Genomic DNA, 22,677 nt, shown 5'->3' on the forward strand with positions numbered 1-22,677 from the left:
GAGAAGTTGTGAATGACAAGCCATAGCAACAGTGGTAGCCAAGGTGACCGTATGGGCTTCCAGATCAGCCTATCATAAATTGTTACACTGTAAATGTACAAAACAATGTTTCAACAGTGCTGACGAATGTATCTATTTTCAATGACGTGTTGCAATGTATCCGACATGAGTTTATCGCTTTTTATGATAACAAAATCATTGTTTAACGTGTAATTCGGCCAATGGAAACTAGCCACGCTTTGAACATGTACAATCGGACATGTAATACTACGATTGGAAGATTGAAGCGGCGAAAGCTTCCGCCATTGGTTATTGTTGTGCGTGGGGAGCAGGTATAGGTCCACTTCATCAACCCACCGCCTCTAAAAGGTGCATCAGATAAAGGAGTCTACAACCACGGACGCACACCGTTTCAAACCTATGCCGGGGTGTAGGAATAAAGTACAAGATAGTGAAATACGGGACTAGGACTATAGTGATATTTTTTTTCTATTAAAATGAACCGAATGTGGACAATAGGCCTCTTTTGTGCTCTTCTAGCTTTCAGTAAGTATGAGTTATAAATTGCATAATATAATTTCAACTTCTTTGCTGTTACTTGACATTTCATGACGTTTTCTTATGATTGCAGTATGATCAGCAGTAAATGTGTTAAAATGCCATTTTGATTGCAGTGCATTGTTTGTTGACAGATGAGTGTGTCAAATGGGGTAACAGTGTATAAGACGGCACTGATTTGCAGCTTCTGGTACTTTCCCCTCATCTGAATCCCGAGGAGCCAGACTGTAACATTGATATGTCTAATGCTTCTCTTTTTTTATTCATCATATCTGGACGTTATGGATGTTTTGCTTTATGAGCACGTTATTCAGATGTTTACTTTACATGTTTGTCCATCTTGACACTGTCATACCTAACACCTCTGCTTCCACAACCACACTGACCAAACAGAAGCAGGATTCTAAACACCCTGATCCCACACAGTTATACTGCAATTGTACCAGTTATCAACAATTAACTACAAGTGGGGGAAAAAGTACAAAATTGTCAACTTGAGTTTAAGTAAAGGTACCTTAATAGAAAATGACTCAGGAAAAAGTGAACGTCACCCAGTAAAATCCTACTTTGAGGATGAGTTTTAAAGTATTTGGGTTTTAAATAAACTTAAGTATCAAAAGTGTCAAATTCCTTATATTAAGCAAACCAGACGGCACCATTTAAAAATATTTTTTTATTTATTTACTGCTTTCCAGGTGAACAATCCAACCCATAATTTACAAACTAAGCATGTGTTTAGTGAGTCCGCCAGATCAGAGGCAGAAGGGATGATCAGGGATGTTTTTAAATTGTGTGAATTAGACCATTTTCCTCTCCTGCTAAAATGTAACGAGTACTTTTGGGTGAAGGGGGAAAATGTATGGAGTAAAAAGTACAATTTCTTTAGGGAAGTATGAAGTTACCCCAAAAACTACTTAAGAACTATTTTTACTTAAGTACTTTACATCACTGCCAACTACCCATACAATAGTTTGTTTGCTTTGGGTATAGAGATGGAAACAGCAAAGGTATCAAATCTTAATCAGCCGTGAAGGTGAACTTTTTCTGGGAGCTTATCAGTTTTATTACAGTACTGTTCTGAGACGGAGAAGTGACCTCTATGGAAGGAGTCAATGAGATGTAGTATTGTGACTGTTATGCTTCCAGATAGAGGGGAAGACTAGCTACCAGATGAACTTAGACCCTCCGTAGTGAATTTATGGGCCCAGTGGTTTCTCTGTCACATGACATGGGTCAATTTAAGTTAATATTAAGGAGTTGTATTTTTACTGGGTACAAGTTCTTGTATAAACTCTCAGCTCTGTTTAATTTTATCTACAGGTTCTGTCAGAGCGGAGGATGAGGTTGACATTGATGGGACAGTGGAGGAGGACTTGGGCAAAAGCAGAGACGGCTCCCGGACAGATGATGAGGTCGTCCAGAGGTAAGTGTGTTTAAATATTTCAGTAAAGAAGAGTGTTCTGTCATGCAGTAAGTCTTGAGACTAACTAGTGACAAGAGAATCCCATTATAGGCTTCTACTTCCTCCCTCTTCTCCAAAACACAACCCTTTATACTGACATGAACCATGGAAACCACTTTTACCCCCTCTCCTTTCGGCCTGTTTTTTTCAGTTAAAGATAAAAACCCCTATTAAGATTTGTTGATATACTATTTCATTTGTCTTGACACCCGTTCCTATTAAGCCTGTAGAAGTACACCTGATCATTCTTCAGTTCATTAGAGAGCAACACACAACATTTATAAGGGTTTTTCCCTATTACCAGTCACACGGATGAGGCCTCTATAAATATTCCCTTTGGGGAAATCTTGAGTCGATCTACCTTGTTTGTGCTGATCTCTGACTACTCTTCTGTTTTTCAAGGGAAGAGGAGGCTATCCAGCTTGATGGCCTGAACGCAGCGCAGATAAAGGAAATTCGGGAAAAATCAGAAAAGCATGTCTTCAAGGCCGAGGTGAACAGAATGATGAAGCTCATCATCAACTCCCTGTACAAGAACAAAGAGGTTAGTCTACACAGAGCACTAGAGCAGACAATGGAGCTTTGAACTTTTATACTTACAGAAATAATAGGACAATACATTTTGTTTTTTTAGCAATATTTAGTCATTTGTTTAATTAGAAATTAGTTCACAATGAGTCCTTCTGGCTATCTATCATTTTATAAACCTGATAGAGGTTCAGTGAGGTAACTTAAAATAATTGAATAAGGGTCGAGACAGTTAGGAATGTAATTTGGGGATGGGGCTTCGCCCTGCCTGTGTCTGGGTGGGTGGGGGCGAGCACACCCGCTGACTAGAGCACCCGCTGACTAGAGCACCTGCTGATGGGAGCGGCCATTCGTGTATTGTTGTTTTAATAAAAATAAATACAATCTTATCATTTGTTTTCTTTTTGTCTGTGTCCAGATCTTCCTGAGGGAACTGATCTCCAACGCTTCCGATGCTCTGGATAAGATCCGGTTGCTGTCCCTGACCAATGACGAGGCACTTACTGGTAACGAGGAGCTGACAGTGAAAATCAAGGTAGGTTAAGTTACCTTAAAAAAAAAAAAAAGCGTTAGCTTTCTGTGTGACTTTCCCTTTCATGTCCTCTGACTGTAGGCTAATTAGCAACCCTTCACTGGGCTATCTAGAGTGAAACCTGAGACCGAGAGAGTTAAGATAACAGCTCTAAATTTACATCTCAGTTTTTGCATGGCAAAACGGGACATCAAGACTTTCAACACCTGCTGCAGGACATTGTGTGCTTTCCCTTTGACTACATGCAAATGAATAAACACTGTACACACTTGGTTTGCTTTTCTTTTATTCTAAATGTGCATAGATAGTTTGAGAGTTTAATAGTAAATCCAAAACCCAATATAACATTTCACGGTTTGTTTCTCACCTCCAGTCTGACAAGGAGAAGAACATGCTTCACATTACCGACACCGGCATCGGCATGACCAAAGAAGACCTGGTCAGGAACCTCGGCACCATCGCCAAATCCGGCACCAGCGAGTTCCTCAACAAGATGACAGAGATGCAGACCGAGGGCCAGTCAACCTCTGAGCTGATTGGTCAGTTTGGTGTGGGCTTCTACTCTGCGTTCTTGGTGGCTGACAAGGTGATCGTAACCACGAAGCACAACAACGGCACGCAGCACATATGGGAGTCTGACTCCAATGAGTTCTCCATCATAGAGGACCCCCGCGGGGACACCCTCGGCAGGGGCACCACCATCACGTGAGTCAGCAAGGCAACTGTCAGCAAGTAGCAACCATTCAGAGTCAATCTAGCATTAGTGTAGGTGGATGATTTGTACTAACTATGGCAATTTTAGGGTGGATATGGACCGCTCTGTTAGTCTATGATGAAGTAGAATATGGTTAGTTGTTTAGTAACGTAAACCCTCGTAACAATAATACATTATGATGTAGTTATTGCCTCATTTGTTCACACTTTTTTGGCATTACTTGCTGTGGAAAATTCAGTCAAAATACTGTCTAAATTAAGCAGAGTCACAAATGTCAAACCAAAGCTGAACTAATAAGTGCTTCAACTTGGATTTCACTGTACTGCAAATGTGTTTAATTACTGTGCCTTTTTTAAGGCCAAGAAGCCCGTAGTCTTGCTCAGGCAGTGCAGCCAGAGGAATCTAGTTTGAAAGGTTCACAACTGTAATGACTAACATTAAGCTCTGACTGGCTCTTCACTGTAGTGCATTATTTTTCTCCCCTAGTTTGGTGATGAAGGAGGAGGCAACAGACTACTTGGAGCTGGAGACCATCAAGAACCTTGTGAGGAAATACTCCCAGTTCATCAACTTCCCCATCTACGTATGGAGTAGCAAGACTGAGACTGTAGAGGAGCCTATTGATGAGACAGACGCAGATAAGGATGAAGACCACGATGAGGTTGAGGTGGAGGAAGAGGAGGACAAGCCAAAGACGAAGAAGGTAAAACATTGTTTCAAAGACTAACTACTGTCTATAGCAGCAACAGATCCCATCGAAGCAAATCTCAATGGAAGTGCATCTTTCAGTTTTAAAGACTGTCCTTTGTCCTTTAATTTCCCCCCACCTCAGGTGGAGAAGACTGTGTGGGACTGGGAGCTGATGAATGACATCAAGCCCATCTGGCAGAGGCCTGCCAAGGAGGTGGAGGAGGACGAGTACAAGGCCTTCTACAAGACCTTCTCCAGGGTGGGTGTCTGTCTACAGTTTATTCAGACTCGCTCTCCTAGCAGACACTAATCCATTTAGTGGTTACACGGTCTATATTTCCACTTAGATTTAGCTGACACCGGTTCTCAATGGGTGATCTTAGGTCAGATATGACTCATCTGACTGGACATGAACTGCAGTTGTCTTGTCAGGCAAAGGTTCAGTTGCGTAACTGGTTTAATGACCGATGGAGGTTGTCTATGTAAATAACCTCCCACTCTATTCTGTTCTTGCAGGACACAGACGAGCCCATCTCCCACATCCACTTCACAGCAGAGGGGGAGGTCACCTTCAAGTCCATCCTCTTTGTGCCTGCCGCAGCTCCCCGGGGACTCTTCGACGAGTACGGTTCTAAGAAGAACGACTTCATTAAGGTACCACAGCAGTGATTGGTTACAAAGCAACTATGGATTGGCATACAAGCGGTTCTCAGTGCAGTATTGATGTGTCGTAAGTTTTCTGTCAGTAACAAATCTTCCATCTCTCTCAGCTCTTTGTGCGTAGAGTTTACATCACTGATGACTTCCATGACATGATGCCTAAGTACTTGAACTTTGTGAAAGGAATGGTAAGTATTATTCCTTAGGGTTAAGTCTGGATACCAGTATGTTTAGCTATCATTCCACTCCTGTCATGCTAAACATTGGCATATGACTGGGGGTACAAGGAGGAAAATGTTAGCTAATCAGACTGGTACCTAGGCTATTTAAGTGCACCCACTGAGGATTGATTGAATGCTGAAGCTGCAATTTGTACAAATTCACCTAGAAAAGTGAGTTATAGATCTATAATTCTCATTGAAAGCAAGTGTAAGAAGCAGTAGATCTGGTTTGTGTGCTATTTCTATGCTTCCCGTTAAGTTTTGTTTTTAAGTCTTTCGGTTTTGTATGCCAGCTTCAAACAGCTGAAATTACAATATTTTTGGTTATGGAAAATATATTTCAAATAAGTTTGCATGGTACTTTAATTCTCTACACAATATTTAGAATTTTAGCAACCAGGAAATGGCAAAGCGATTTTTGCATATTGCATCTTTAAATTTCTTCTGTTCCATCAGGTTGACTCCGATGACCTTCCTCTGAACGTCTCAAGAGAAACTCTCCAGCAACACAAACTTCTCAAGGTGAGGCTTGCTTTCAATTCACTCTATAAAACAAGGAAACCCACCTGGGCCAACACTCTTCACGCAACCACTCTGCTAACAGCCTACTTAAACATACCTCTTCGGCCAGGTCATTCGCAAGAAGCTGGTACGCAAGACCCTGGACATGATCAAGAAGATTGCAGAGGAGCAGTACAACGAGAAGTTCTGGAAGGCGTTTGGCACTAACATCAAGCTGGGTGTGATCGAGGACCACTCCAACCGGACCCGTCTGGCCAAGCTGCTGCGTTTCCAGACCTCCAACAGCGACACGGTGCTGGCCAGCCTGGAACAGTACGTAGAGAGGATGAAGGAGAAGCAGGACAAGATCTACTTCATGGCCGGGACCAGCAGACAAGAGGTGAGGGTCTGGATGAGAGCACTGTTTTGTGATCGAAAATTGTGACCTTTGAGTAGAATGAGCATGTTTGTAAATGTAGAGCATAATAGCAGAGTTTCTATTTTTAATTGAACCTTTTATTTAACTAGGCAAGTCAGTTAAGAACAAGATCTTATTTACAATGACGGCCTACCTCGTCAGCTCGGGGATTCGATCCAGCAACCTTTCTGTTACTGGCCCAACGTTCTAACCACTAGGCTATCTGCCGCCCCAAAAGTTATAAACCTTGTAATGAAGAGTCAGGATCTGTAAAATATTATAATAGCCTCCTTCCTACATCGAATGTTTGCTGCATCGTGCCCTGAGCTTAATTTCCCCTCCATCTTTTCCGTCAGGCCGAGTCGTCTCCCTTCGTGGAGAAGCTGTTGAAAAGGGGTTATGAAGTCATCTACCTGACAGAGCCCGTGGATGAGTACTGTATCCAGGCCCTACCAGAGTTTGACGGCAAGCGCTTCCAGAACGTGGCCAAGGAGGGCGTCAAGTTTGACGAGAGTGACAAGGCCAAGGAGAAGAGGGAGGGACTGGAGAAGGAGTATGAACCTCTCACCACCTGGATGAAGGACAGCGCCCTGAAGGACAAGGTTAGGGGTCTCCTCAATGGGAATGTGCATTGTTATTAGATAGACAATAGTCAGATGGCATCTCCTCTGTTTGAAAATGTTTGCTCATGTGTCAAAAAAGCTTTGAAAAGCTGAATCTTTCATCTGTCTGTAGATCGAGAAGGCTGTGCTGTCCCAGAGGCTGACCAACTCTCCCTGTGCCCTGGTAGCCAGCCAGTACGGCTGGTCCGGTAACATGGAAAGGATCATGAAGGCACAGGCCTACCAGACCGGAAAAGACATATCCACAAAGTGAGCCATGTGAAACCATTTTGACCTAATGTACAGTATATGTTCTGTGGGATAAGACATCACTCACAAGAACTCGTAGTGGCTAAAGTCCTAGAGGGTGTTGACATAGTTTCTGCTTATTACCATGTTTTGACCCCTTTTATTTCTGTTGTCCAGTTATTATGCAAGCCAGAAGAAAACACTCGAGATCAACCCCAAACACCCTCTGATTAAAGAAATGTTGAAGAGAATAAATGTGAGTACCATTTAGAATTCAACACAAATTACTTTCCCGGGCTTACGCCCGACCATTTCAAATTTATGCAAATGAATCATAGGTTCCGAACCGTATCAAATTCTCCTCCTGACCTCAGGATAATGCAGAGGACCAGACTGCCTCGGACCTGGCTGTAGTGCTGTTTGAGACGGCCACACTACGGTCAGGCTACCAGCTGGCTGACACCAAAGCCTATGGAGACAGAATAGAACGCATGCTCCGACTCAGCATGAACGTGGACCTCAATGAAGAGGTACGCTCAATATAACTACCACGTGCAAAAATGATCTGAATACATACTGCTACTTTACCAATATAATAAACACTGACAATGCAAAGTGTGTTATAATGCAGTACATTATGGCTGGATTCTGTATATAAGAATTTACTAGTTAACATAGCAGAGCAGATTTTGGGATGAGGCGAATGGGCACAGATGCTAAGGTATATCTGCGTCTTTTTCCGGTATATCTTTGCTTATCTTAACTTCCTTACCTGTCACAGCCAGAGGAGGAGCCAGAGGAGGAGCCAGAGGAGGAGCCAGAGGAGGAGGTTAAAGCGGATGAGGAAGATGAAGATTCGGTAAGATGGGAGTCGAGCACAGAACTGGGGAAAGTAGTGTTAGTAAGACAATGGATAGTGATGGTCCTTTTTGCATCATGTACGGATGTGTTTTTCACTTTGCTCTTTCCAGGGAGCCACAGGAAGAGATGAGCTGTGAGACTGCCTGAGCGAGGGGGTGGGAGGGAAGGGTGAGGGAGTGAACTGGGGGGGGCAGAGCTTTGACTGGGTCCATCTTCTCTGCTGAAAAGGAGCGGGTGGGTGTTTGCATTTTAGAATCTTCTGATTTTGTTTTTGTTTATTTTCTACATTCCTACATGATTGTAAATGTGTTAATATTTAACCGAGCTGGTTATGGAGTGCTGTCTTCCTGTCACGAGAACATTAAATGTTGCCGGAAAGGGCATCTCTCAACTGTGGTGTCTTCTTTAAACCTGTCATTTCTGTTCTTTATTAGCCAGTAGTCAGCCAATTCAGACTTTCCACAGTCAAATCTCCAGCTTTTTATTCAGGAACAAGCTTTAAAGAGATCACTTTGTTGCGTTTCAATACAATTTGCCCACTCGTCTCACAACAACCACATTTTTTTTTTATACAGCTTGGAGTTCTTGAAGCTGTTTTGATAGGAACCTTCAAAGAAACACCATCTCAAAAGCTGTGAAAACAGCAATAAGACTTATTATCAGAAAGAGGCCTCCACAATATTTACTGTTCACAGCTTCCATTCAGTCTGAAATGCCAGACATCCCCGACACAACCATCTGTTAAACACCCCTCAGATTTTGCCCTCGGGCCGTACCAACAAGAATTTCCCGGTGGGATCTGGGATGAACCACTTCTCCCACAGGTCCAGGTGGACACAAGGGTAGTCCCAGGGCTTGAAGCGCCCGTTCCAGTGCAGCAGGTGTGCCCCCTGGAGGAAGGTCTCAGGGTAGCGGGCGTCTGGGCTCCAGCCTGTAGGAAAGGAAAGGAAAACAGAATACACAGTAAATCAGCCTCCAGAAGTGGCTGTATCCTACATTACTTGTCACTCTACATTAAACCTAGGCCTGTGTACCAGAGCCATACAGCTCAATACATGGTTCTGCTGTGCTATATGAGGTGTGGTGATGTCATCAAGATGAGGTGATCTCACCCAGGTGTCGGACGTGCCACAGAGGATCGATGATTGTGTATTTGTCATGGAACACGATCAGCATAGGAGGAGTCGCCACGCCCCCTGCCATGGCACTGCTGTATATATTGTTCCTAGTGGAAGAGAGGAGAGAATCTCAAAGTAGAACATTTTTATTTAATTTCTCTAATCATGATATTCAAATGAAATAATAAGCTTTCATAGGCATATTTATTATTATAATAGACAGCAGGGTTAATTTCTTCTGGGTTTAGGGGTTATGTGGAAAGATCTGATCACAGGTCAAACATTCTTCTCTACTCACTTTAAGTTCTCCTGCATCCAGTTCTCCAGCTGTTTGGTGATCTTCTGTTTCTTCCACTCTCCAATGTCGGCCACAAACACCCCAGGGTTGAAGGAGCAGTCGCTGGGGTTGATCCCCAGGTCTCTCACTTCCTGTTTCCTGTAGTCCAGGAAGCCCATGTACGTTGTCTGGGAGACAGGGTCAATGGGGAAGGATTTGGATTCAGAATCGGAGACAAACTGAAAGTTTACTCAGCATTGAGATCTATGAGACCGCTTGTCAAGTTATTTCACAAGAGCATTAGAGCGTATCTTCTAGGCTAGGTGTAGGGTAAAATAGATTGTCCTTTACCAGGATTGACTGTAACAGAGGTGCCTCTGCTCTTATTTTGGCAAACCATACCCTCTCATGGCAAGAAAATGACACTGACCTGCATGCCCACGCTGCGCACCATCTCGTGGGTGGAGGGCAGGTCACAGTCTGTGGCGAAGGCGGCAGCATGGCCTTTCTCCAGCTTGGTATGGTACAGGTCCTTGATGTCACCTGTCATTAGTGAATGTAAATACTGAAGGCAGGTACCCATTTTATCTCAACTCCAGCTCAAAACTGGACTGAATGGCAAAGGACACATTTCTGTACCTTGTACAATGACATCGTCGTCTAAGTAGATCACCCTCTGGTGGCTGATATCAAGGAGCGGCAAGTAAAAGCGTACAAAGTTCAGCTGCAAAACAATCAAAACAGGGACTTTAGGGACAGTGACTGTGGCTAGGTTCTAATTAGTTCCTATGTGGGTGCTTGTGTGAGTATGTTACTCACTGGATGCAGCAGGTCTGGTCGGGAGGAGTCTGGTTTCACCTTCCCTTTCAGGACCATGGGGTTGAACTCTAGAATCTTATACTTGATTCCCTTCAGCTTGGTCTTCTCTATGTACTGTCTATGAAGACAAAGGAATATAATGACCGTTCAACTGAAAGATATTTCTCAGTTATCCTTTTCTAAGCCTTTTATTGAAACAATTCAGATAATCAATTAAAACATCCTGGGTTGGAACTAGGAACTGAAATTGCTACATATCAAGCAGTGACACAGTGGAAGGGGAGGGATTAGTGTGAAACACCTTGTCAGCTTGATGGCATCACGAAGAGTGACAATATAGAAGAACACGCTGGCATCTGTGTTGCTATAGATGCTGTTGATGGTTGCCATGGCACCGCCCATTCGTTCCTCCGCAGCACAGATGACCACTGGGATGTCATCCCCTCCCTCCGCTGCCTTCTCTACAGGAACTTTGGGCGCACGCTCTGGGTCCTTCCTGCTTTCTGTGAGGGAAGTTCAACCAGTTTGAGCTTGGTCAAGTTTGACCTAGATAGTTTGTGTATTGCATTGATATGTAGGCTATGTGTGCCTTAAATTTGTTTTATGTAGTTCTGTTCTTGTCTAATGATGTTCTGAGACTTGTGTTGTGTTGAGTATTGTGTTTCATGTTTTGTGTGGACCCAAGGAAGACTAGCTGCTGCTTTTGTAACAGCTAATGGGGATCCTAATAAAATACCAAAATTAGTCATCTATTTTTTATATCTATTCAACTATTTCAATTTCAAAGTAATTTGCCCCCTACAAGCTATACCTTAAGTGGCAAAGGAAATGCTTATTTTTCAATCAACAGGCCTTCATAGCCTCGTGCCAACTGTTATTCTTGGCAGTCCTGCCAAGTCCTAGTTTCCTTCTCTTGCCGTGGCATGCACCTGGCTCTCAGGTCAGCGTGTCTTTAGAGTGGGACCTGTTAAAGAAGCTGGGGGGAATTACCTGTGCGTTTGAGTTTGGGCCGAGGCGGGCCTCTGAACAGCTTACTGTGCAGGAGTAGACACACTATGAGAACCAGCATCATGAGCAGGATATGGTTTACTGTGACACAGCAGAGAGAGAAAGGGACCATTCAATAAAGTCAGATGCAGGGGAACTGAAGCAGAAGTCCTTCCAAACTGGATCAGTTCAACTTAAGCACAGTTTCCACTATAATGCTGTCACCTCGTATCCAATCATGGCAGATCACATAGTACTGAAATACTCAAACATGGCTCTCATCTGTACCCTATCAAAACCTCTAATTTTTTACGACTTATCCTATAGGTGGTACAACTAATTCTAACGAATAAAATAGTTGCACTTATCCTTCTCTTCCTATCCACACACCTCAACCATGTGTCAGCTGTAGTCAACCTGAGTGGCATCAATATTGTGCTGACACATTCACCCCTGGATGACCTAAACTGTCTGCCTCAACAATAACAACTAAATAGTCATTAAAATATTGCTTCACTTCTGGAAAATGTAAAGAACCAGGCTGCCAGCTGAACTCTGTGCCAAATATCAACTGTTTGTGTTGTTTGAGTAAAGGCATCTGTTAACTTTATAAGTAAAGTTTAGACTGTAGAAAATAAGGGTGTAGAACAAGGCACAACTGTTGTGCACACTAATTAAACATCCTTTAATGGTTGCATCATGCATTGAATGTGAACAACAGAGGACTGAGATGATGAAATGGGACTCTTTTACAGGCTCACTTTCCTGGTTACCTCATCAGTGTTGAGGAACAGTTTGGGATTGGCAACACACACACACACACACACAGAGAGAGAGTCTCAAACATCATTTATGGAGGTGTTGGAAGCGTTCCATCTCAGCTGAGGCAAAGTATTCTCCAGAGAAATCTGGGGGGGGTTGTGCTTTACCATGGCTACACTGATCCCTGCTTACAGCCACCACGATTACAAGTGTGGAGCAAAACCCCTTATTTACATGCAACAATGTTTTATTACTCATTTAATATATATGAAAAAAGGAATGATGTCAAAACGTGTATTACAACATCCTGTTGTCACTCACTTTTCCTCAAAAGAGCCATTGTTCATGTTTCTTCCAGCCACATCTGAAAAGACAGAGAGAAGCAGAAAGCAGTGAGATTCAAAGGCAGACAGACACGAAGACAAATAGACTAAGAGTAAGCGAGGGGGAGGGACTGCCGTATTCCTTGGCATTGGTGCACAGTTGAGGATCCAGAAGGGTGTCTTCACAGACATAAATCCTTCCCAGAGGTGCTCCCGAACAAGATCTGGCAGTCCTCTCAGATAGACACAGTCCTCAATACAGCTGTTAAAAACAGGAAAACCCCTCTGACAAACATACCTCCAAATCAAGATTAATAGTTTAATATTGGGCTTCACATGAGCCTGAGTTGTTTACCATTACCCCTCAGGGTACCTGGCCTATCCACAGGAGGTACTTAGGAAGAGTCATAAGAACATAGGCCTAATGATTGGTTGCAGATGAGGAGGCAAAAGACGGAGTACTTCGGGCAGAGTGAAATGTGATTGGGGGTACCGTTAAGAAAAAGAAATGTTGAGACCAACTGATTTATAATATAAAATGTCCTATTTCACACATGTAAAAGTGTGTTTTATACACGTGTGAATGGGAGAAGTGTTTCTTTGGCATATCCCAACTCCCCCTGAGACACCCTTGAAGAGTGAGGTCACAGCCAGGGTCACCATTGTTCAGCGCCCCTGGAGCAATTAGGGTTAAGTGCCTTGCTCAACGGCACATGGACCAATTTTTCACCTTGTCGGCTCAGGGATTTGAACTAGCAACCTTTCATTTACTGGCTCAGGCTCAGGCTCAATGCTCTAATCGCTAGCCTACCTACCTGCACCCTAGCCTGTTTCCACTGAAACATTTGCTGATGCAAATAAAGATCCTGCAACGTTATCATGTTTATGTCATGATGATCACATACGCTACACGGTATGATAGTCCACACACTGCAACTGCAGAACAGTACAGACATGATAATTGTATGTCGTGACTTTTGTAACTGGTCACTCTCTATATCACTTTATCAGTATGGTAAATGTATACCATACTGTAGCCCAAGGTGTTGGCTAATACAGTTATATCTAATGTAGTATACAGTTCATACTGTACTGTTTCTCTCTGTGACATACATGGCTCAGCACGCATGTGGATCTGGTTTTGAAAAGACTCTTGGTGCTTCCTTCCTAGTGGCATTTTTCAGTAAGCTTTTGCCTGTCTCTCCCTAGAGGCTATCTTTCTATCCCTCTATTTCTTTTGCTTAAATTCTAACTCTCTCGACACTGATGTCTCTCCCTCATCCTCTGTCTCTTTTAGATGTAATGTGTAAGTAAACAGTAGAGAGTTGAGATGTAAACTACTCTATAAACAATCAATAAAAGTGACATCACAAGCTGTGTTCTGTTTGGCGCTGGATAATCAACCAAAAACTAGTTCAGCTAGTTTCGTACTGTACTCTTCTGCCCATTTTCAGAGAAGATACTGCCACTCCATTGATGTCAGATGGCAATACTAGTATCTGTATTAGTTCAGACTTTTCACATATGGTGCAGACAGATTTTCTGGGCAAGTTATCCTCTGTAGAAAGCATCACTATCCAAGCCTGAGCCAGTATAAATGACTTGGTAATGTTTTTTAGTGGTTGTAAAATACCCATTAGGTGAAGTGTTTTGTGTCCTTGTCCAATTTCCTCTCTTATACAACATTAACATAAAAATGGTGACAGAGTTTGGATTGTGTTCATTTTTTTAGGGGTTCCAGACTCTTTTCAGTGTTATACACACACATTTTAATGCTCTTTGAGACAACTTTCTCTAAATGAATCCAAACTAATCTAAAAAAGAATGAAATGTACACAGACGGATAGTCAGATATGGCTTAATCAGGAGTTTACAAGATTACTTTGTTCTTAGTAGCCTACTGTATGTGAGATTTAAAACATATAGAAGAACTAGGGAATCCTCATTAGACAAAAGTTCTTCACAAAAGTGAACCGTCAATCAAGGTGTCAAAGAAGTCCGTGCCAACTGTTATTTTTACACTCAGCCTCTGCTACCGCCACATGAAGAAAACCATACAACCATAGTCTGGCTTCATAACCACACAGGCTACCTGAACTATGATAATGGAACACCAAGTAGGCTCCTAAGTAGTCTAGTTGCTGCCATGTGGCACACCTTCTACATGGAAATCATATGTTTTTTTTTTTTCATTATGGGCAACTACATTTGGGATATCCAACCTAGGAAATACAGTAGCCTTACATTGGTTTATGTAAAAATTGCACAAATTAAATGAATAAACATTTCAGATGAACCTATAGCAATCTACTCAATGCATCACACATAGATTATGATAATGATTTTTAAAACATTTATGAATATTACGTTCTTAAAAAGGTGTGTGTCTCCTATTCTAGCTTTAGAGCAATGCAAGCTATGCACAACAACGCACACTGTCAAAGCAAAACTCTTCATTCAACAATGTGTCATAAAATAAATTAACTTACCAGGAAAAAGTGCCACAATTATTCTCACCGGTTAAGTATCCACCGGTCTCTGCACATGGTCTTGAATAACTGCTACAAAGAGAAGCTCCTTCACCCACTCAATTTTACAAAAAAAAAAAAATTCAGGAAGTTCTTTCCAGATGTGCCTCATCTTGTTCACCCATGGAAAGCTCCGCGGGGTCCACATGCCTTCTTGTAGATAATTACAGAGATTGCATTACACTCCACAATAACAACTGTGTTTCCTAAATTATTTCTCATAGGATGCATGTTTTAAAAATATATATTTTTACCTTTACATGTTTTAGCCTATTGTAAAAAGAAAAGTAGATCTATAAGCCTACAACTGAATAACTTTACTATATAGGCCTATATAATTTGAAGAAGAAGTTATTATTTACAAAGTCTAAATCAATAAAATGTAATAAACCCAATCTATGCATTATCATTCAATAGAAGTTATTTTGAGAGTAATGACTATCAAAAACTACAAGCCCCAGTGCACAATTCTGCTACAGCCTACTGGACGATCAGAGTATTACCTAATTTCTTGCTGAACATGCTACAAGCTGTTTTAGCCCATAGCCTATGGTAGAACCGTGTTGTGCATTTCTTTTACGTATTAATGTCAGGTATTAAGTTCAGATTTTCTATCTTTGGCGTTTTTAACGTAAAAAGTAGCGTAGAACTCAATTGAAATATGTAGACTTTTGGTCGACCAACAATTTAACCAACTTGTCACCACGCAATCCCTAGCTTCTGATCAGATACAGCATCAAGCTATTTTAGCAGTTTAAACGGTGTCAAATACTGAACTTTATATGTTCAATGGATGATGAGAAGACATTGACATATTTAATCAAGCTTGCCCAGAATGGCGAATTGTGCACGCTTAAAAATATAACTTGGTGGCAACATTGTTGCACAATTTGTCAACAAAAAACATTTCGGGAAATCAGGTGATAAATTGTTGCATTATGCTGCCCGTCATGGCCACTTGGACTGCAATTTTAGTAAAAGAGATTGGGATGGACATAGAGCTGTACAATACCCGACAACAAAAGAGCTCTGCATATGAAGCTGCGTCCATGGGACAGGGGTGTTTGAGGTATCTGCTCACTGAAATAGACAAAGTAGACTGCTTAAAAAAGGCTGATTGGTGAGACATACATCAAAACGCATGCCATGTGCAAACATTAAGACAACATTATTCCTTATATATATTTTTTTTAATCAAATAGCAAAAAAGTTGTAGATTTTCAAGTCTATTATGAAAAGATGTATTGAAAAACACGTTTTTTCCGAAGTGATTTAACCCCCTTCGATAGCTCAGTTGGTAGAGCGGAGGACTGTAGAGGCTAAATGCTGAAATCCTTAGGTCGCTGGTTCAAATCCGGCTCGAAGGAAATCTTTTTCGTCGGCCCATGTCATATGCATAAACGCTGAATCGCAAACTCGCCTTAACAATGCAGTACAGTATCAATTAAGAATCAAATGCCATGTCCAAAAATAACAAAAAGTAGGAGACAAAAGTGAGAAGTAACTTGGTTTAGCAGCTTAAGTATATAGTAATAATAAATAGTAACAGCAGTGGTGACCGTGTGTGTGTGTGTGTGTTTGTCATAAATAACAAATACGTTGTTCTAAGATTCAATTAAAGTTCTGGTTTCAATTTATCATATTTATGAATTGAATGACCAGAGTCATATTCATTAGAGAGCAAATGGACGCAAACGGCCGAAACGGGGAAGGACCACCATAATTTGTCAAATGAGAGAGGTTTATTTTTTTTGTTACTAAACGTTTTGCTACCTTGTTTCCGAACGAATTACCGGCCTGCTTTTTCTTAAAGCCTTCGTGTCCCTTCGATAGCTCAGTTGGTAGAGCGGAGGACTGTAGAGGCTAACTGCTGAGATCCTTAGGTCGCTGGTTCAAATCCGGCTCGAAGGAATTATTTTAATAGTTTAATATCACCGTGCCTGCATTGTATACCATTATCACACACTACTATGAACATAACTAATCATTAAATACTGCACAAAATTGGCGTGGGAGGGTTAGTCAAAAATATATATATAGATATTTATTGTATTGCACAATAAAAACAATTATGTGCAACTGATCCACCATTGTGGCCCACCTCTACTTTCAGGACCCCTCTGATGATGGCCTGCACCCGGAGGAACCTGGGTATGATCCAGGAACTACTGTCCCACGAGGCTGACCCCATGCTGAAGAACAAGGACGGCTGGAACTCCTTCCACATCGCCTGCAGGAAGGGAGACCCAGCGGTCATACAGCACCTCCTACTGGCCAACCCGGAAGTCTGGAGGACAGAGAGCAAGACGCTGAGGACTCCTCTGCACACTGCAGGTAATCTCTGTGCTAACAAATCAGACATGTAATCTCTGTGCTAACAAATCAGACATGTCACAGGTCTAAACATATTCCCAGGTATTTTGAACAATATGCATAAAATAACACTTTTTTCTGGTTCATTAACCCTTCTCTGTCTATTCTCTGTTCCTACAGCAATGCACGGCTGTGAAGAAGTGGTCAGCATCTTGGCACAGAGGTGTGTTTGTTTATGTTTGTGTGTGTGTGTGAGAGGAGGTATGAATTAGGATATGTCTCAGAGGATTTGCATAATTGTGAGAAGTCATGTTCGAGTGTCAGTGTTGAGGCTCTGTGTGTTAATGTGATCATGTGTAAGTGTGTGTGGGTGTAGTGCTAACTGACCCTCACTTCTCTGTTTGCAGGTGTGGTTATGTTCCGGATGGCAGGGACAGCTGTGGGGTCACTCCCTTTATGGACGCAGTGAGGAACGGACACATATCTGTGGCCAAACTACTGCTGGAGAAGCATCAGGTATACTGGAGACTCTGGGGGAAAATACAAATTTCCATCTATCAAAACATTTCTGAGATAAATCAACTAGTCTGTATCTCACTTTATTCCACCATAGTCCCCTTGGGAAAATTAATCCACCTCAACCACTCCAGTACCCCTGGACATTGAATAAGATACTGACTGGTATATACTTGCATTCTCGTGTGTCACACAGGCCACTCCGACTGCAGCAGACATCCCGGGGGCCCAGTCGGTGCACCATGTTGCTGTCACAGCCCAGGAGGAGGCGCTAGAGTTCCTAGTGAGGGACCTCGGAGTGGACGTGAACCAGACAGCCACTGACATGCAGCTCACTTCCCTGCACTACGCTGCCAAGGTTAGCTCAATTCTGTAAACATCTGTTATCAGGCCTATCCTGTACATAAAGGCAAATTTTGTGCATAATATTATATCATGCCTGATATTTTATATTTTCAGGAGGGTCACACAGGCACAATCAAAGCACTCCTCACATTAGGAGCAGGTACTGAACAGGTACTGTAGAGAAGTGGTTCCCAAACTGTGGGGCGAAGGGTTGGCAGGGGGGCACCCCCCCAAAAAAAGTATATTATTATTATTATTTTTAAACATTTTTAAAGGAGCTCAATCTGGCTTTAAACTTGAAAGTTGTAATAGTAGAATGAACAAGATGTAATTACGAAATTGTGTAGTGCATCATCAGTTCCTCTTGTCATGTTAGTCTTCGCATACCTTAGAGAGCTATTTATAACTTGTCAGAAATGTTCAGATCAACTAGCCCATGTCAGCTCACATTTTTTTATTTAGGTTTTTTAGCCCATAGATATGTTTGCATTTTTTATTCACTGAAATGTCACATGAATACACATTAGACATGGGAAAATGTATAGAATTACAAGAAAATTAGCTTTAAGACTGCTAAGTTTTCTTTGCGCCCCTTGACAACATGTGTAGAATTGCACGAAATAAGCTTTAAACCTGCCAAATTCTCTATACCAACAAGAGGGGTGTGAACAGTTTGTATCATAAACAGTGCTTGTGTCCACAGAAATAGACATGGCGTGTGCACACAGGGGAGGCGCGGGATGTTTCCCAATGCTGGAAGAGTGAAAAAGTTAGGGAACCCCAGCTGTAGAGGCTAAATGCTATATAATCATACATTATGATAATTGCACTTTGCTTGTAGCAATACACTTTAATCAAAACAACTGCTTGGAGGCCAAATCTGAATTTGTGCAACAAGAAAAACAGGAAATGTAAGTTGACATAATACAGAGAACAGGATGTGTTCTAATTACATAACTTCTGTCTAGCGTATGCAAGTAGTTCTGGCACTAGATCCAATTCTCAAACCACAAACCAATCAAACACTCTGTAGTCACAGGTACAGTTGATCTTGAATGCAGGTAATTGAATCCTGTCCTCAGGCACCCTGTGTTAGGGGTAATCACAGGTCCAGAAAGTTGGCCCCGTTCCAAAATGCATCTGGGGCTTTCCCACCCGATCCGATATGCATGAAGTAATTTTCAAAAAACCTGTTCAGATCAGAGAGTAGAAAGAGAGAGAGAGAAAGAAACTTCAGACTGGGCGCTGCCAGCTCCATCAATACAAGAGTGATATTGGCGAAATGATCCACAGTTAGACCCTACGTGTCCTTAAAAAGTGCCCATAACAAATTACAAAAAAACGATGTGTTGTGTTTCGATGGGTAGCATATTCAAAACTTAATAGCCTATTTTTTAAACTTGGTTTTTACCGTCCTCAAATATTAACTGTCCACCTCACCGTTTAGCTGTTGGAGATTTGAGCGCTAAATGTGTCAGGGCATTGCATGCATACAGGCCTAGATGTCCACTGTAGTCCACTGTATGATATTATGAAAATCTATATAAAGGAAGAAAAGCTTGGGCCTAGCCCAAGAGAGAAAGATAGAGGTATGCTGTCGCCATGTTCCCAACACTGACATGCATTTCTTTATACTCGTCAGGTGGAACTTAATTTGGCAAAAAGCAACACTTGTGTCATATTTAAAGAACTGGTTTAAACCTTTACAAACGTTTTGAACAGACTAGGCCTATATTGTAGCAACTACCCATCAAATGACAGCAATAGGCTAAAGCTATTTATTTTACAAACAGGCCTACTTTTAACCTATATTAAACTAAATACGGAGTACAAAGTTTAAAAAGACAGTTAACTTAATTTAGCCAACAAAAATGTCTCAACATAATGAAACAAAACACTTTTTGCATATTTAAAGAACTGGTTTAGATTATTTTACAGGCCTACAGAAATAATGATATACAATAATATTAATAATTCTAAAACAAATGATAATTAATACGAAATAAATCAATACAAGTTCAAAAAATTGCATCAAACCCGAATGGCGAATTGCACTCAGTCCATTTAGCCAAGCCAACTTTCTTCTCATCTTTGTCCACTACAATATTAAAACTTGTCCCTGAGGACAATCCTGTTGTCGCCTTCTTTTCACTATACTATTTCTCCTCTAACTTTCATTTTACTTTAATGAAAAAGGCCTCCATCTTAGCAATCAACAGTAGCCTAGGCCAAGGCTCCTTTCACTCCTTTCGCGCATGTGAGGGGAGCAGCCGTAATCAGTTTCAGCTGGACCTAAGCTACAAGCTCGTTCAGTTTTCATCACCTCACACACATTAAATTAACAGAGGACGGATCTAGTCAGGAAATCAATTTAAATTGCACATATCTGAGACCTGTGGAAATTATATCAGATCCGACCCAGATCTGAGACAAAAATGTGGGTCCTGACAGGCCCAAAATTCCGAGATCCAACCCAGGACCCAAATGTTTGTCTCAGATCTTGGTCGGATCTCGGAATTTTGGGTATGTTGGACCCGTGAAGACCTCTACCCTGTGTGTGCACTGTGCAGATCTCTGCGCCAGCAAGTATCTGACATTGATTAATGAATCTACTGCCTGTATCTCTCTGTGTGTCCCCAGCTCTTCATATGGCGTGTACAGGACAGCATGCAGATGCGGTCAGGACAATCCTACATCCTACAGCTGGGGCTAGTAGGCGTGGTGGATGCCTCGGGCACTACTGCTCAACAGCTTGCCAAAAAAACAGACGTGCTCAGAGTGTTTGAATGTGATTTGACATCAACTACTGTCTGAATGGAGAATCAATAAATGATAGACATTAATGGTATTCTGGATGGCAGAATAATAACTTCATATAATTTCTTTATGTGTGGATTTTGTTGATGGGGATGAAACCAATACACTGCCTTCAGAAAGTATTCACACTCTTTTACTTTTTCCACATTTTGTAGTGTTAAAACGTGAGATAAAAATTATTGATCATTGCTAGACAGCCATTTTCAAGTCTTGCCATAGATTTCCATGCTGATTTCTGTCAAAACTGTAACAAGGCCACTCAGGAACATTAAATGTTGTCTTGGTAAGCAACTCCAGTGTATATTTGGCCTTGTGTTTTAGGTTATTGTCCAGCTGAAAGGTGAATTTGTCTCCTAGTGTCTGTTGGAAAGCAGACTGAACCAGGTTTTTTCCTGTGCTTAGCTCTATTCCGTTTATTTTAACATGATGCAACCACCACCATGCTTGAAAATATGAAGAGTGGTAGTAAGTGATGTGTTGTGTTGGATTTGCCCCAAACATAACACTTTGTTATTCAGGACAAAAAGTGAATTACTTTTGTTGTGGAAATTCTTTACAGGGACAATCAAAGTCAAGTTATATTTGCATAATTTAGCTTATTCATCATTCATAATTCATGTATCATTAATGTTTGCTTCATTCATATGACCGACCAATAATGGGTCATGTATGTGACAGACCAGTACACCGTGAGCATCTTTTCTCAAAGCTGAGACCTTGAAACTGAGATATCCCTTTCTCAAAACAAGGATCAGGGCGTGCTGCTAAATTGCAGATACTGATAGTGAGGATTCGTTCAATCAGTCACTTGCATGAACACAGAAATTGGTTATTAGAAAAGCACAAACATAAAATGTTCCATCACAAACTTTTACTTTAGTGCCTCCTGCCTACACCTCCAACACCACTTCTACAGCATCTGGTCTCCCATCCAGGAACTGACCAGGACTAAGCCTGGTTAACTTCAGAGGCAAGCCAGCAGTGGGATGCAGGGTGGTATGCTGCTGGCTCTTTGTAATGACTGGGTGTACTGATACACCATCCACAGTTTAATTTATAACTTTACCATGCTCAAAGGGAAATTCTATGTCTATTTTATTTTATTGTTCTCCTACCAATAGGTGTCATTTGCGAGACATTGGAAAACATCCCTGGTCTTTGTGGTTGAATCTGTGTTTGAAATTCACTGCTTGACTGAGGGACAGAGATGAAGTAGTCTTTCAAAAATCTTGTTAAACAATATTATTGCACACAGAGTGAGTCCTTTTGCAACTCATTATGTGACTTGTTCAGGGCATTTTTACTCTTGAAATAATTTTGACTTGCCATAACAAAGGGGTTGAATACTTATTGACTCAAGACATTTAATTGTTTTATTTTTTATTAATTAGTAAAATGTTCGGTAGTGTAGGCCAGTGACAAAAAAATATACATTTAATCCACTTTAAATTCAGGCTGCAACACAACAAAATGTGGAAAAGGTTAAGGAGTGTGAATATTTTCTGAAGGCACTGCATATGTTGTTATACATAATACCACGTGGCAGCATGGAATATGAAGGATTAAATAAAGGATTAGGGGAGTATATGTTGTTATGATTGTGTGGGTTTGTCACCTGACCTACTGACTCACCAAAGCAAACTGAGGATGCAACGTGGACTGGATCCAGTCCATCCAGGAAAGACTAACTTAGTGAACTAAGGTGAACTATGCATAGCACACATACACACACGGGAGAGAACATACATACTCCGTATAATGTGGCTAAGGACAATGTCACAAAGAGGACACTTCCGACAAAAAAATAAATGCTCAGCATAGGCAGGTGGTGGAGTACGGTAGCTACAGTAGACTTTTACAAATGACAAGATTAAT

General features: G+C 41.5%; 3 protein-coding genes and 2 non-coding genes across 8 annotated transcripts; 4 read left to right on the forward strand and 1 right to left on the reverse strand.

The window, feature by feature from the left end:
* Nucleotides 1-311: 311 nt before the first annotated feature.
* LOC109896702 (endoplasmin) lies at nucleotides 312-8,388 on the forward strand. 3 transcript variants are annotated; one of them, XM_020491012.2, is made up of 17 exons: nucleotides 312-546; nucleotides 1,879-1,981; nucleotides 2,423-2,564; nucleotides 2,967-3,083; nucleotides 3,454-3,785; nucleotides 4,282-4,498; nucleotides 4,628-4,744; nucleotides 5,002-5,139; nucleotides 5,256-5,333; nucleotides 5,823-5,888; nucleotides 5,998-6,267; nucleotides 6,642-6,887; nucleotides 7,021-7,157; nucleotides 7,314-7,392; nucleotides 7,511-7,666; nucleotides 7,918-7,995; nucleotides 8,108-8,388. In XM_020491012.2, the coding sequence occupies exons 1-17, from the start codon at nucleotides 498-500 to the stop codon at nucleotides 8,132-8,134; spliced, it is 2,352 nt and encodes a 783-aa protein (XP_020346601.1). In that variant the 5' UTR covers nucleotides 312-497; the 3' UTR covers nucleotides 8,135-8,388. The 3 variants fall into 3 exon arrangements, with proteins under 3 accessions (XP_020346601.1, XP_020346603.1, XP_020346602.1); XM_020491014.2 differs by having other exon boundaries at nucleotides 393-546; nucleotides 7,942-7,995; XM_020491013.2 differs by having other exon boundaries at nucleotides 393-546; nucleotides 7,930-7,995; nucleotides 8,108-8,380.
* Nucleotides 8,382-14,898, reverse strand: glt8d2 (glycosyltransferase 8 domain containing 2). Its single transcript, XM_020491015.2, has 10 exons — nucleotides 14,773-14,898; nucleotides 12,282-12,324; nucleotides 11,202-11,300; nucleotides 10,513-10,714; nucleotides 10,212-10,329; nucleotides 10,032-10,116; nucleotides 9,823-9,935; nucleotides 9,414-9,580; nucleotides 9,110-9,222; nucleotides 8,382-8,928 (listed from the first exon to the last, which is right to left on the reverse strand). Exons 2-10 carry the CDS (start codon nucleotides 12,298-12,300, stop codon nucleotides 8,750-8,752), a joined length of 1,095 nt encoding a protein of 364 aa, XP_020346604.1. The 5' UTR covers nucleotides 12,301-12,324; nucleotides 14,773-14,898; the 3' UTR covers nucleotides 8,382-8,749.
* A 444-nt stretch (nucleotides 14,899-15,342) lies between these two features.
* LOC109896386 (ankyrin repeat domain-containing protein 16-like) lies at nucleotides 15,343-20,848 on the forward strand. Of its 2 annotated transcripts, XM_031831708.1 has the most exons (7): nucleotides 15,343-15,880; nucleotides 16,925-17,145; nucleotides 17,305-17,347; nucleotides 17,532-17,640; nucleotides 17,837-17,998; nucleotides 18,100-18,156; nucleotides 20,626-20,848. In XM_031831708.1, the coding sequence occupies exons 1-7, from the start codon at nucleotides 15,750-15,752 to the stop codon at nucleotides 20,797-20,799; spliced, it is 897 nt and encodes a 298-aa protein (XP_031687568.1). In that variant the 5' UTR covers nucleotides 15,343-15,749; the 3' UTR covers nucleotides 20,800-20,848. The 2 variants fall into 2 exon arrangements, with proteins under 2 accessions (XP_031687568.1, XP_031687569.1); XM_031831709.1 differs by lacking the exon at nucleotides 18,100-18,156.
* trnay-gua (transfer RNA tyrosine (anticodon GUA)) lies at nucleotides 16,091-16,178 on the forward strand. Its single transcript is given in 2 exon segments — nucleotides 16,091-16,127; nucleotides 16,143-16,178. It is a non-coding gene; the product is annotated as a tRNA-Tyr (tRNA).
* trnay-gua (transfer RNA tyrosine (anticodon GUA)) lies at nucleotides 16,635-16,722 on the forward strand. The gene is given in 2 exon segments: nucleotides 16,635-16,671; nucleotides 16,687-16,722. It is a non-coding gene; the product is annotated as a tRNA-Tyr (tRNA).
* Nucleotides 20,849-22,677: the final 1,829 nt, after the last annotated feature.

This window comes from Oncorhynchus kisutch, linkage group LG9 (genome assembly GCF_002021735.2).
Source record: "Oncorhynchus kisutch isolate 150728-3 linkage group LG9, Okis_V2, whole genome shotgun sequence".
NCBI lineage: Eukaryota > Metazoa > Chordata > Actinopteri > Salmoniformes > Salmonidae > Oncorhynchus > Oncorhynchus kisutch.

Coding starts and splice junctions, on each gene's coding strand:
- LOC109896702 (XM_020491012.2), top strand. CDS start 498: ATGAACCGAATGTGGACAATAGGCCTCTTTTGTGCTCTTCTAGCTTTC. Junction 4,745..5,001: donor TCTACAAGACCTTCTCCAGG/GTGGGTGTCTGT, acceptor CTGTTCTTGCAG/GACACAGACGAGCCCATCTC. Junction 7,393..7,510: donor AAATGTTGAAGAGAATAAAT/GTGAGTACCATT, acceptor TCCTGACCTCAG/GATAATGCAGAGGACCAGAC.
- glt8d2 (XM_020491015.2), bottom strand. Junction 10,330..10,512: donor GATGCCATCAAGCTGACAAG/GTGTTTCACACT, acceptor TTGTCTTCATAG/ACAGTACATAGAGAAGACCA. Junction 10,117..10,211: donor GACCAGACCTGCTGCATCCA/GTGAGTAACATA, acceptor ATTGTTTTGCAG/CTGAACTTTGTACGCTTTTA.
- LOC109896386 (XM_031831708.1), top strand. CDS start 15,750: ATGCTGCCCGTCATGGCCACTTGGACTGCAATTTTAGTAAAAGAGATT. Junction 17,146..17,304: donor GACTCCTCTGCACACTGCAG/GTAATCTCTGTG, acceptor CTGTTCCTACAG/CAATGCACGGCTGTGAAGAA. Junction 18,157..20,625: donor TAGGAGCAGGTACTGAACAG/GTACTGTAGAGA, acceptor GTGTGTCCCCAG/CTCTTCATATGGCGTGTACA.